The 14,000-nt window shown below is 44.3% G+C and overlaps 1 protein-coding gene across 1 annotated transcript; it reads right to left on the reverse strand.

Annotated features, from left to right (window-relative positions):
* Positions 1-3,618: 3,618 nt before the first annotated feature.
* On the reverse strand, positions 3,619-8,799 carry VSTM5 (V-set and transmembrane domain containing 5). The gene is made up of 4 exons (XM_062514316.1): positions 8,715-8,799; positions 5,442-5,771; positions 5,199-5,339; positions 3,619-3,662 (listed from the first exon to the last, which is right to left on the reverse strand). The coding sequence occupies exons 1-4, from the start codon at positions 8,797-8,799 to the stop codon at positions 3,619-3,621; spliced, it is 600 nt and encodes a 199-aa protein (XP_062370300.1).
* Between the last annotated feature and the right edge of the window lie 5,201 nt (positions 8,800-14,000).

Here is a 14,000-nt window from a genome sequence, read left to right on the forward strand (position 1 = left end):
CTTCCATGGTGACAGTTGTTATTTTGTTGTATCCTCAAGTATAAAGAATAATCGTAGGAAAATAATCAAGCTGCTTATTTTTCCTTATGTAGGAAAACAAGTTGCTGCTCAGCATGTATCCAAAGCAATTCTTGTACTTAGATTGGTGTTGGCCAGCACAAAGCATCTTGTTTCAGTTCCTGTAAGTACTTGCTTCTGTGTGACTGAACTAAAAGAGAGAAAGGGTTTTCCTTTAAGGTGCTCATGTATTTCCCAAGACAACTGATGAAAATTAAAAGCCCTAGTTGAAAATAGTCTCCTGATCTTGAAACAAGGCTGAGGCTAATGTAACCCTGTGATGCCAGCTCCTGTATTGTTGTGCCAGCAGACACTGTATGATTACAGGCAGAGGGGAGGTGGTTGTTCCTTGGTGAACAGTTCAGCCTACAGCTTGATGCATGTGTTCATGCATCTGACTAGATGAGGCTTTCTTATTCCTGCCAACGCAACAATTCTCTTATTAATAATTAGAAGATGAGTCTATGAAAGTTCCACGTATCTTTACACTTTATTGTTCTTTAACCTAAATTAACAAGTCTGCATGTAGCAATGGCCTTTTCATCAAGTGAGTTGTTCATTACCAAGTAATCAGATCACTGTGGAGCTATTACAGTCTCATGGTTGCAGGACTTCTCTCTTGAAAGAAGGATACGTCCTGTGTGGCAGAAGGGCAAGTTCTGCATGCTAGCATGAAAACACTTGTCAAGACTTCTAGGTCTAGCTGAAAAAAAAATCCCAATGATAACATAAAAAAAGAATTATTAGAGACCTGGGGAGTCTGTGTTTTCTTGCTGCATACACAGGGATTACTAATTTTAATGGGAAAAAACTGATTAGACATCTAACAGGGAGACAGTCTTGAAACTTGGTAGTGCATCTTTGAATATAAATGATGACAATATGAATGATTAAGACCTTTTCAATTGATTGCCAAAGCAATCTGATGAACTTAGACATCTCTTTAATTCAAGTTAAAAAGTAAAATGCCTTAATCCCTTTGATCATCTAGAATGCTGTAAATATTAAATTTGCTGCTGTTCTGCAGGGAGTTTACAAGTATAGTAAGAACAGCTGTTAATTTCTGAATTTCTACTGTAACAACCTTCCATAAGACTTAGGTGCTCCAGGGTAGTAAGAAACTGCTACAGTTTAGCCTCATGTTCTGTACCTCAAATACTGACATAATGCATATTGACAAACATAATTTTCAGGTAAATGTGAGTATTTTTAAAGTAATGTTACCTGTGTAGAGTAAGCATGTTAAATTGTGGGTAAAATTTTTGGATGAGGAATTGTCTGTAAGGAAAGCTGTATACAGACTGGATGTTCTCACTGAATACTGTTTGAGTGCTTGCTGTTCATACAGGATATTACTGCCTAAAAGCAAGGTTGGCAGCAGGTTCAATAGCCAGGGATGGGTGTCTGAAGTTGCAGTGGCTTCAGCCAGCCTAGAAGAGGTAGAACAACTGTGCTAGTTGTAAACTTTTGTTGTAGTATATTTGAAACTGAAGAATTTAAAGTGTTTATTTCCTACTTTTATCCCAGCTTTAAAACATTGTGGTTTAAATGTGTGTGTGACCTCTGCATTCACAGCAATGCACTGGAATGGTTATTCATGCCTGGATGTTTCCTGACTTCCTCTGGCAATTGCAGTGTTCAGGTCAGTGTTAGCAGATAATAGTTGTTTTATGTGTAAACTGCACTTTTTGTACTTTCTAAGTCTGGCAGAGTTAGAAATATATTCCTGCTATATATTCAGGTCAGCCTAGTACCTAGCTTCACTTTCAAAGTGCTTTAATGCTTTTTGCACTAAAAGTCTAAGATCTAGGGCTCAAAAAGAACCCCTAACATTTCCCATATTCTATAAGTATACTTTACCAAGTAATTCAAGTTTGGTGATTGAGATAGATGCACTTACGGTTGTCAAAGCTTAGTTCACAAAGACACAAAAGATAGGCAATATACATTTAAAGCAGAGAATTGGAATAAACTGTTACTTGTCTGTGCTGTATCTAATAGTTATTTCACTTCTCAGCTTTTTTGACCTGTTCTAGATGTAGAAAGCAGCAAACAGCTGAATCTGGTATCTCAAAACTGAGTGGGAGAGAGGCCCTTTGCACTACAAACAGCCAGCTCAGTATGGGAAGGCTTCAAGGTATTGTGCACAGGGTACTTTGGCTTGTTTGGCACCTACCTGCATCATTATGGACTTGGTGAGAAATTCCCTGACTCTTTTTCCAAATGGAGCCCATAGTATGTCTGCACTTGAGCATCCCAGTCCCTGACAAGAGGGAGAGCTCTGTCAGCCTGTCCTGTAAAAGGTTTTTGCAACCAAGTGAGACGGTGTGTGAGAAGGGTAGTAGCAGCAGTTTGACTCAAACAGCCATGTGGCAATCTACAGGCATAGACTAGTCTGTGGTGTCTTCCAAGTTCAAAGTTTATTTCACACTGCAAAATTCTCATTACAAAAGCATAACAGAATAGTTTGGAGCTAGGTCAGTTAACTGCTTTCTCACTGACAAACACAAATGTTATTCCACCCAACAGATCTACAGGTGGAGAATTGCAATACGTGCAATATACAGATTCAAGGAAACATTAGTTGGGTCACTTCATGTTTTCTTACAACATAGGGAAGGCAAAGGTGGCCTCTCAAAAACAGCAATTTTCAACTGTATTTGTAAATACTATATTTCAAAGTAATGCTGTTTTAATTTTTCTTCTCAGGTAGTTTGTTCATCACTAGGCTGTTTGCAAAAGACTTGACATCTTTCACAACAAAACTGTTTACTACTTTACCATCCCACTGGTGTTGTGTGTCAGTATTTTATCTGACCCCTCTAATCTTTGTAGACAATATCCTCTTTAGTGCCTGACTGCACTATTCCTTGTACAGCCATCTGCTCTAGTAATGTCATAAAATGTGTGTAAACATCCATCCTGGGGCAGTGTAAACAATTAGAAACACAAGCGGGAGAACTTTGACCAGCTCAGCGTTCTTTCAAAGTCAGTTTTGTCTCATGAAAAATTGCAGTTTGTTTTCAGAGCTTACACCTAAGTGTAAGTTCCTTACACCCAAAAGTAGCAACATAGGTGCAATAAACAGGATTCAATGCTTGCAAATAATTTTTAATGTAATACTGTAATTAGATACTTAATTTATTATGTTGATGGATGCTAATGACCACTGTCTATAATAGAAGACTTGCTATATTCAAAATGCAGGTGTCCTTCAAGACCATGATAATTTCCATCATGGGTTGATCTTAGAGGCTTGGTTGGTTGGTAGGTTGGTTGTTTTTAAGAGTGGTAGAAGCTGTGGATTTTATTAGCTAACCACAAAAATGTGGTCATGCTCAGCATGAAAGCATACTCTTTTTTTTTACTCTGACCTTGACTAGCAGAACTGAAAACTTAGCAGGTCAAAACAGCTTCATCAGACACTGCTGATTTAATTACTTTGCAATTCAGGATGTTTCTGCAGTAGTCACAAACATTTTGCCTTCTAGGTTTGTTCTTGCTTTTTTGTACAATACTTTCTCCTGAGGTAGAATTATTTTTTTACGATACTGTCCTTGGCTAACACTCAATGGTTTCCAGTTCAATCTCTTCTGTTGTACTTGCTGTAAATAAAATGATATTGTTATTGATTGGCAAATGGATTGGAAGGCCAACATTCCAAAATTAACTGTGCCACGACATTTTTTTAACTTTTTAATATTAGCTCAAGCTTGCTCATCTAAAATTAGGTTTTAAATACATCTTTTCAAAATATTTAACTGTATAAAGAAGTTCTCACAATCTGTAAAGTGATGATTATTTCTTCCAGTACAAGGCTAAAGGCACTAAGAAAACTAAGTTCATAAGGCCTGTTCTTATATCTCTCTTCATGACTTCTGAAAGGAGGGCTCTTCTGAGGTGGAATGGGGGGAGAAATTAGGTCTCTGCTTCGAACCATTTCCTGGGAGATCACACAACAGGTTTCTAGAACTGTGCTTTCCTGAACTCTGCCATATGTTACATGAACATATCTAATCAATTCAGCCCTGTGGGAAGATTGGCTTCAGCTAGAAGAAGAGACTTTAAACAAAATCCTGTATATTCTGGCATGATAGGAAAGTTTTCGGTAGCTACAGAAGCTTGTGAGTAGTGTATGCACCATGAAAACAGCAGCAGCCCTTAAGAGTTGTAAGTGAGCAACAGAAAGGAAGAGGCAGCTCAAACCAAGTAATTTTTTTCTATTAGGTTTTGCAGAGTTGACACGAAGTCTGGGCCATGAATCGTAGGATGCTTGAGTGTCTGTGTTGGTCTAGTAAAATACTGATAGCTAGGCTGCTTGTTGTAATGTAGCACTTACTATAGAAGAAATGCAGATCTTTTACGTAGAGGGCAAGAAACCACAAATGGATCTGCACTTACAAAGAGGGGAGGTAAACATCTGAAATATTTTGAAGTGGTAAAGGAAACCTCCCATTTCAAAGATGTGTCTAAGAGCATGATCCCAGGGAATGTGCATCTTGTCTTTCTGCCTGGGCCAAATATCCCTGGTGGTGGCTTGGAAATATCTTCTCAAATATGTCCCTTCAGCGTAGCCCTTGTGTTCCCTTGACCTGCTTTTCATTACTCTTGTCTTCAGTGTCAGGTTTTGATATTACTCAGTGTTTGTTGGAGTCTGCAACAGGATCAAAAGTGAACAGATGAAGAGGGGAGTTGAGAGGAGGAGATGCAATCCTCCACTGAGGACTGAACTGAGGTGGGGGCCACTCCCCAGGGTCATTTGAATATTTTCCCCTGGGATACACCCTGCTGATGTGAACTCTGAGATAGTTGCTGGTGCTCTTGACTTTGTCTCCTGCCCTTTGATGCAGGGTTATTGCAGCTCTGGCCTTTTCTCCTCAAGTTTTGCAATCAGCAGTGTTGGGAAGTATTTCACTATTTCTAATGTGAAACATACAAGGTAGATGTCCTGTGGATTTTTCTTCAGCTAAACACCTGTTATTCAGTTGCCTCAGCTACTAAGGAGTTAGAACAGGATAACTGATCTGAGCCCTTCAGTCTTGTTGCTCAGTGGCCCTGTATAGCACCTTTATGGTACAAATTTTAGGCTCAAATTTCAGGCTTGAAGACCCTATACCCTGACTACAGTTTTAAAGAAATACCTGTTAGTTTGTGTGTTGTCTTCTTCTGAAATAGATGCAGAGATTTATTACACAGCCACATTAAGCAGATTAGAATGGCAGATACTGCAGCGAGAAATGTGAAGAGAACTGCTACAAAATGCAAATCTTCATAGATAATCTCTGTAGGGAAAATGTAAAAAAAAAATCATATTATAAAATTGATTACAAGTAGGTTGATGCTTAAATGCAGGGTAAAGCCAAGAAGTCCCATCTAGTTTGTACCGTAAACATTGACTATGATGGTGCCATAGGCATTGGTTCCATGCTCCTCCATTACAGTGACAAAATAGTAGCCAGCATCTCTCATGCCCACATTCCGAAGCTGTATAGAGCCATTTTCAAAAGTAGTCACTCTGTCCTTGTAGACCGTGGATATGTTTACATAATTCCCACTTCTCCACTCAACAATGCTGGTGGTGCCCCAGCTTGATACATGCTTCCACTCAATGGTGGCCACGCCCCGGCAAGAGTATTCAACTGAGAGGAGGATGTTTTGTGCCACTGTTGCATTGATGTTGGGTTGTGGGACAACTAAAGATATTCCTCCAGGAGCTGAAAGACAAAGGAGAGTGGTGAGTCTGGAGGTGATGCTGTACCAACTGTCCAGAGCATGTTAGGACCTCTGGATCCTGGTGATTCATCCTACCTATCAATGATCTGTTTTAAGAGAGGATAGATTATGCTTTTCAATACCTTTTTTCTTTCTGCTTTCTATAAAAGTAACATACATACTTGAAGAACTAAATACACATTCATAATTTGTGATAGAAAAAATGCTTCCACTATAGAGGACATATAATTGTATGTGTTTCAATGTTTTAACACTCACATAGAAAGGGACTTTAAATAAGCATAACATTCTCTGAAAACTGAGCCATTTTCTTTTGTTCATCAGTAACTGTCTCTCTTTAAAAATCCTGCATTTACATGGAAAATTTAGTCCAAGGTAATCTATCACATTCGTTATCTACCATCCCCCAAAAGCAAGAACTGTAGTAGACCTAAGTCTGTGAAGTCTTGGCAAGGACTTTGTCGTGTTTTCAGGATATGTAATCAACATTAGAAATACCAGCTTCTTGAAGGTGGCCAGTTAATAAGCCAGTGCAGATAAATCACACGTAACCAAAGGCACGCAATTTCATGAGAAGCCAGGGACTTCATGTTCCTGATGATATCTGGGCAAAAATGCATGTAAAAGAATATTTAATTCTCACCTACTTCCTCCTGATGTGAGTACAGAGCTGTTTGTGACACTGCGAAACTGAACCAATGGCTTACTTTAATGTGTAACTGCAATAATTTCTGCTTGCATTTGGTGTTTCTGCATGAAGATTTGGATGAACACCAACACTGGAGTCTCAACTGGATTACGTGTGTTCTTTTTATTAGTGGCTTGTTTGAGACTCTTGGCTAAAGACTGAAATCCTGTTATCTACTCACAAAAATCAAGGCAGACGAAAGGCAGATAAAGCACAGAATAAGGCTGAATGCCTTTTCCTGGTTTGGCTTGGAGCAGCTCACCTGCTCTACTCCCTTACTGTGGGAAAAGCCTGACTGCAAGAGCAAAATGAAAAAGAAATGCTGTCCTGTAAATGTCTGTAACCCACCAGGGGAGTGAGAATGAGACCCTCAGCTACACTGCATGAGTGCAAAGCAGGACACCTGGGGATGATCCTGAAGGTTCTGTAGGATTTTCAGGGATAAGAATGATTAAGAAAGGCAAAGAAAAATTCTTCCAGGGAAAAAATATATTTTTAAAAATCTTAAAATAGGAGCCTTCTATGGCCGAAACTTCACAGCCACCACAAATGGAAGAGATGGGTGAATCTGTAGCAGGATTCACTAACTCTCCTGGTCAGGGTAACGTAAGGGAGTTTAAGAAGCCAGGCCCTCATCTACAGTGCCAAATAGGATTTTTCCAAGATAACACTCCTGGGCTCCCCCTTTCACGAACGTTGTCATACTCATGCTGCCCAGTCCCTCTGCAGGAGCATCATGCTTTCCAGGCAGCTCACTGCATCCTCAGCTGAGCTGTGTTCTGCTGTTCAGCCTGTGTGCAGGAGAGACTAACCAGAGCTGTGAAAAGGAGGTTTGTGCCAGCTACAGAAACAGAACAGCCGGCAACTTCTGGTAATCACTCCAAATTGTTCCAATTGTTTTCTGGTCCGTGTGTTTATTTAAAGGCCTTTCCCACTGTTTCTGACCAGACAGGAGCTGAGTGTCTCCCCTCAGTGACCCTTTCATGTTTTTATAGAGGCTTTGTTTTTAATATGTGATTGCAAGGTAAATGTAAAAGAGAGAGAATTTAAATGTTTCCATTAAATGATTTGGAAACATGTTCTGTCCGTATCTGGCATGCAAAGCTAAAAAACACGGTGCAGTATCTAACAATTCAAAACTATTTTTAGCAGGCAGTGTGCCAAGATCACCTGAACCGGTCTAACCCAACAGAGCTGCACCAGGCTGGAGAGCAAACATCACACCCACATACAAGGTGACTGCTCTCTGCTGCTGGCAAAACCAGCCCCTTCACACCCAGAAAAACGCACCCAGGAGAAGAGGGTACAGGGACTGCTCAGAGCTTACGGAGTTTGCCGTCCTGGCACGCTGCTCTACTCCAATGTATCTGCTAAGCCAAGAGTCAAAGTGGGAAGTGCGGCTGGCTCTGCGTACCAGACTTGGCTGTGGCACCGCAGCTGGGCACGCAGTGCGCTGGGCAGTGAGTGGGAAAGATAAACGCTGGCAGCAAGGGGCCTCCACGCGGGAGCTCTAAAAGGGGGGGACAGCTCTAAATGGGGCCTCTCAAACCTTGCGGACTGTTTCTCCACCCTTTGGTGTCCTGCTTGTGCGTCACCTCTGCCGGTGGAGTGCCGTGACCAAACCAAAATCGCTGGCGGCACTGACACCCCAGCCCCCAGGGGAGGGTGGGGTTGGCAGCAGCCTCCTTCCTTCGGCGCGACTGGGAGAGGACGGGACGGCTCTCTCTGCCCCCTGCCCCGTCCCCATCCGCACTCACCCTCCGTGAGATGCTGGCTTGGAACCCGCCTTCCCTCCTCACCGCCGCGTTTCCCAGCGTGAACCGACACCCCCTCGGGCTGACTAGCCGGGGTTCTTTCCACCTGTACGCCTTGTCCCCTCGGAAAAGCAGCGGGGGGACGGCGGCTGCTGGGGCCATCCCCGCCGAGAGCGGGCGTGAGGCCGGGGCGTGGGGCGCTCCCCCCGCTCCCTCCGAGCAGCAGGAGCGGGGACGAGCCTCCCCTGACTATGTCCAGCCTTCAGAGATCAGCGATGCCTGCCTGAGTCTCGGCATGTCCCGTGCCCACCCCCTCCCAGTTGCGGACGGGCTGGGCAGAGCGCTGGCTGCGGGCGGGGGTCGGTGTGCGCTCCGCACCGCTCCGCCGATGCCGGGCGCTGGGGCTGAGCCGGGACATCGCGGCCAGGAGCAGCAGGAAAAGGCCGGGAGCGGGGGAGGCAGGGACGGAGTCGGACACTTACTCTGCAGAGCCCACCCGGCGGCCAGGCAGAGGGTGACGGTCCCCACGACGACTCCCCGGCCTCGACAGCCCTGCAGTGGTCTCATCAGCGGGAAGCCGATGCCTCAGGGGCTGCATTTAAGTGCTCGGGCCGGCAGGCGCGGCCCGACCCCGGGGGCTGCCTGCCCCAGGCCTCTGCCCCGCTTCTTTCCCTCCTTCCCTCCTCTTCCTCCCGCTCCCGCCGCGCCGCCGGGGCTGCTCCCAGGCCCCCCCCCGCAGCGGCCCCCGGGCGCTCCCCGCCTCACACCCCGCGGTCTCCGATCCCGGCTGGAGATGCAATTGGCTGAGGAAGGGAAGGCGCTGCCCGGCCGCCGGCCATCGCCCAGCCGGGAAATGAGCAGCGCAGCCCTGCCCGGCCCCGCCGCTGCCCGGCCGGAGCCGGGAGCCGAGCCCGGGATCGGGACACCTGGCCGAGGAGGCTGTTTTTAAGCGTGATTTGGCATCCGCAAGGGAAATTTCACTTCGGGGTGTTAAAAACTGACTTTTTTGCTCCAAGAAGTCTGGGGATGCTGCAGGTGAGAGGGGATGGGGGGGGAGGGCTGGCGAGCAGCATCTCTGTGTCCTCAGAGATCATCTCAGATGACCACGCTGGAAAACAAACCTGGTTCCCATCCACCTGTACCCGGCACATGCACTAGGTGTTCCTCTCTCCCTTCTACTGTCGTCCAGAGGAGGTCCTCAGCAATCCTTGTGCTTCTTTCTGAAGCACTGGACAGTGTGAGGTAGTGGGAAACATGATTAGAAAACGGGAGAGCGTCCCAATCCTGAAAAATTCATCCTTGTTCAGAGGCATCCTTGTACATGGCTGCCAGAACCTCAGGAGACTTGCCCCTCTGACCAGGGAAAGAGTTACACACCAGATAAGCCTTTTTGCAGATTTTCCATTCTCTTTATTTGCATTTCCCTCTCCTCAAGTTTTCTTTAGTAGAGCTATGGATTAAAGAGAGACGTTTCAGCGTGCTGGTTAGCACGGGCTCCTTAGGATGAGAGGCACCAAAGGGCCATCACCCAGGTGAGGAGGGACAGCTGCGATCTGCCCGGGCCGCCTGCCGCCTGCACTGTATGGAATAATGCAAGTTTCCTTAGTTACAGGCTGGCTGTGAGGAGAACAGGTGAGTCCCAAGGGCTGAAGGAGGGCTGAAGCACAGCTCTGGGTGGGGGGCTGAGCAGGAGTGAGGCTTGTGCAGGGCTCAGCTGCAAGGGACCCACTCCTGCTGGGGCTTTTCAACCCAAGTGTCTTGCTACCATGTGCTACCATGCTTTATATGGCATTATGGCTTCTTTCATGCACATCTCAGGGGGAACTTCTAGGACTTAAGTCAGGCCTTGACAAGAGACAGCACAATCTTCATGGACTCCAGGACCCGGATTTTGTTAAGGTGCAAAAAAATCTCCAGCTCCACCGACTTCTGGTGCATCTCCTGAAGCTTCAGCGACGATACTCAGATGAAGGGGAAAGGAAGGTCAGTGAGGGAAGGAGGCCAGGTACTGCCCAAGTGTTTGATCCCACATAGGTTTTGCAGCCTGCCATGGTGCTGGGGTTGCCTGGAAGTGTGTTTGCACTTGATCTGCAGAGGCAGGCCATGAAGTGCTTCCCTTCTGCCTCATCTGTCTGAGCTGCTCCTGTGCTTTGCCAAATCCCCTCTGCTGCGTCAGACCAACATTGTGCCTGGGTGTCCCTGCTGAAAATGTAACTGCATGAAAAAGTGTGTAGTGCTTCCCCTGCACTGAGGTTTTGCCAGACAAGGTTTCTTTCCGATCCCATCACTATATGGCAGTTTTATTCCTCAGAGCATTAAAGAAGGTCTCATGGTGATGTGACTTCATGTAATTTTCCTTTTTTTATTTCTTTCAGCCTTTATTTAAATTATTTTTGAGCTTGTGGCCCAGTGAACTATTTTGACAGCACAACTTATGAGCTACATTCTCATATAAAATTAATCTGACCCTGCATATTTTAAATGTATTAAACTGGTTGCATTAAGTAAACACACTCTATTTGAAAAACAGATGCTAGTAATGAAATTTAAATACAGACTTGGAGCTCCTCTCAATTTTGGCAGTTTTGGCTACCAAAGGTCAAATGTTCAGTCCTGTGATAAAAAGAAGTCCTGTGTTGTGTTCAGCATCAATAATTAACAGCAAAGAACTTCTAAATTCCTTCTTTTTAAAGGAAAAATTATAAAACACCTAGAGGTTGGGGGCTTTTAAAATATAAACTGCATCTTAAGAAATACATATCACAAAGTGCTCAGCATTAAGAAAGCATTTAATCAAGTTATTACAAACTCACATTTATTTGAAAGCTAGCTGGTTCTTCTCTCCCTGAGAGCCCTTTGGAAGCAATGCTTCTTCCCTGCGTGCTGCAAACGTCCCCTCTGCAAGGGAGGAGGCTTTTCTTAAGCAGAAATGCATTGGGGTATGAAACAGCAGTGCTGGGTGACAGCTGGGCAGGGTGGGGACACCTTGGCAAGGCAGGGGAGCAGCAGAGGGCAGGGGCAATTTTCAAGGCAGTCCTTTTGCCTGCAGCCTGTGCACAAGTGTGGCCATATATGAGCTGCACTGTGGGGGCTGGTGCTGGAGGCCATGGGGTGCAGCCCCATCAACAAGTGACTACAGAGAGAATCACTTGGCTTCAAGGAATCATAGAATCAGTTTGGTTGGAAGAGATAATCAAGCCAACCATTAACCCAGCACTGCCAAGTCCACCACTAAACCATGCCCATAAGAACCACATCCACATGTCCATTAAATACCTCCAGGATGGTGACTCCACCACTTCCCTGTGCAGCCTGTTCCAGTGGTTGACAACCCTTTCAGAGAAGCAATTTTTAGTAATGACCTCTGGCATAATCTGAAATAATTTCCTCTTGTTCTGATGATGGCTGGATTATTGATTAGCAACCAATCTAACTGAATTTAACCTTGATGCCTGACCCCTCTGAGTCCCCCCAGCACCTACCTGCCTCCCAGAACCCTAAAGGCAATGGGGAATGAGCTTCAGCAGATATCACCCGCTGTTGGGCTGGAGTTTGAAGAGGGTGCTGTGGACATCCTGGGCTTTGGTGCTTGGGCATTGGTGCAAGCTTCAGCAGGGGAACAGTTTCTGCCAGGTGTGAGTGAAGGGATGCACCCTGCCTGGATCTTCTGAAGGATTTGGTAGCTAACTCAGGGTAACTTTACAGAAAAGCCAGATTGGAGTGTTATTCCTAATTTTACTTACCTTGGCATATTCATTATGTATTTTCCTGACAAAGCTTTTTATTAAAATCCTTTCCAATCAAATTCAGATAAACCTAATTATATGCCACTCCAGATTGTAGGGTTTTCATCCATTAATGCTTCTCTTCTGGTTTTATTTTTCTCTGCTTGTCAATCAGCAGTTCCAGGAAACATAAACATATCAAGTGATATAATAGGCACAGTAAAAAAATCAAGTAATATAATAGGCATTGTGAAAAATTAGGTTGTGTTTGTTTAATTACAAAGTGGCCTTAAACTATCAGGCTCTGGGAATGACTTACAAGGTCTGTAAAAGATTTAGTTTACCATTCCTACCCTGCTGTAGGCATCTGCAAATTTTACTGCTACATGCTCAGTACTTTAAGTATTCCTTCCCCTTCCCTTTGCTTATTTCCATTATTTTAAATGTTTTTTTCCCTTTCTTCTCAGTGCCAGATGTGAAACAACAGTCTCTCAAGTTTGTCTGGAGTGCCTGATTTCTCTTTCTGATGCCATTAATAATGGAACAAAACCACATTAACGATTGCAACAACAGGCAGACGGGAGCCAGAAAGCTCCTTTTGCTCTCTAATATGCTGCATGAGTACACTAGAGTGCTTTATACAAAGGGTTTGCTCTTTTTTTCTCACCCTTTTGCATTGATGTCTTTTTTGGAGTTGATAAAATACTTGACCTTGTCTTTGGCTGAAGAAAAGATAAAAACCACCAGAATTAAATGTTTGAAGAGATTACAGACCTGAGATGTAATCTCAGGTAATTTAATCCTGCAAGAAACCACAGGAGAAAACTCAGTGAAGAAATGTTAACAGTGACTGTAGGGCATTGCATCTGCCTGGTCAGACAGGCTGCAGAGGCTGCTCACCATTGTTTTTGGTTGGTGATGCAGTGAGCTGGCAGAAAGCAGGAGAGAGCTGCAGGCTTCCAAACCAGCAAAGAAACACCCACCTGGCACAGAAGTAGTCAAAAAAATAAGTAACAATCTGCTGGCCCCTCTTTCACATGAGGTTAGTCATCCTGGCTGAGTTTATTTGGGTCCTCTGGGAGTGAGAAGAACATTTATTGTGAGGTCTTGGTGTGTAAAAGCATTCCTCCCCTTTGTATTAGATGAAAAAGGATTTTTTTGGACCTGGTCAAATCTGCCTTTGCATGTCAGTGGTTTCTTTTTGCCTTTTATTTTTTCTGCAGAGGCACAGGACGAAAATCCCCCTTCTTACCTCAAATCAATCAACAGCTGTAAGAAGAAAGTTCTGGTCTGTCAGCATTCATCCACTTTTTAAGCTATCTAGACTGCCTAATTCTTGTGGGTTTGGCCTGTGGGTTTGCAGCTTAGGGAAATAGCGGAAAAAAATCAAATGATGATGCAGAAATGTTTATCTGAGAATGCACAGATGCTTAGTAGAAGGAACACATTTGGAAACAGCTTTTATCAAATGGGAAGTGCTTAAAGCACACCTTTGAGTGGGGATGACTGACATTGTCCCATGGGGTGCTGTTGTGGCAGTAAATATCTTCCAAGACAGTATATCCTCCCTCTGTATTCACAAAGAATGGAATATCCCCATGTTCTTTCAATGGGAAACCAAAGCACAGAGTTGTTTTTTTCTAGGAAGTTTATATCAAAGCAGAGAAAATAAATCCTCACTTATCTTGAGTCTCTGAGGTGGTCTTTATCCTGCCTCTCTTAGCAACCTGTTCTAGTATTGAACCACCCTCACTGTAAAAATTTTCTTACTTATATCTTGTCCAAATTGAATCTCCTTCAATTTAAAACAAATACACCTTTTCCTTTCACTACAGCTGCTCCTTGGCCTTCCTCACCCTGTCTTTACACACCTGAGCAGTGTCCCTGTACTCTTCCCAGGATACCTGTTCCTGTCCACTACCTGTGCATTTCCTTGTTGCCTAGTTTCTCTAGCAGGTCTTGACTCAGCCATGCTGATCTCTTGCCTTCCTTTCCTGATTTCTTATACCAAGGGATTGAGAGGTCTTGTGCTCTATGAAAAAT

This window comes from Cinclus cinclus, chromosome 2 (genome assembly GCF_963662255.1).
Source record: "Cinclus cinclus chromosome 2, bCinCin1.1, whole genome shotgun sequence".
In the NCBI taxonomy this organism is placed as follows: Eukaryota; Metazoa; Chordata; class Aves; order Passeriformes; family Cinclidae; genus Cinclus; species Cinclus cinclus.

Bases quoted from the DNA above. Each gene is read 5' to 3' on its own strand.
- VSTM5 (XM_062514316.1), bottom strand. From the start codon at position 8,799: ATGAGACCACTGCAGGGCTGTCGAGGCCGGGGAGTCGTCGTGGGGACC. The intron at 5,772-8,714 runs GTAAGTGTCCGA...TTTGTCTTTCAG, and splicing joins CGCCGGGTGGGCTCTGCAGA to CTCCTGGAGGAATATCTTTA. The intron at 3,663-5,198 runs GTATTTCTTTAA...TTTTATTTACAG, and splicing joins GACAACACACAAACTAACAG to CAAGTACAACAGAAGAGATT.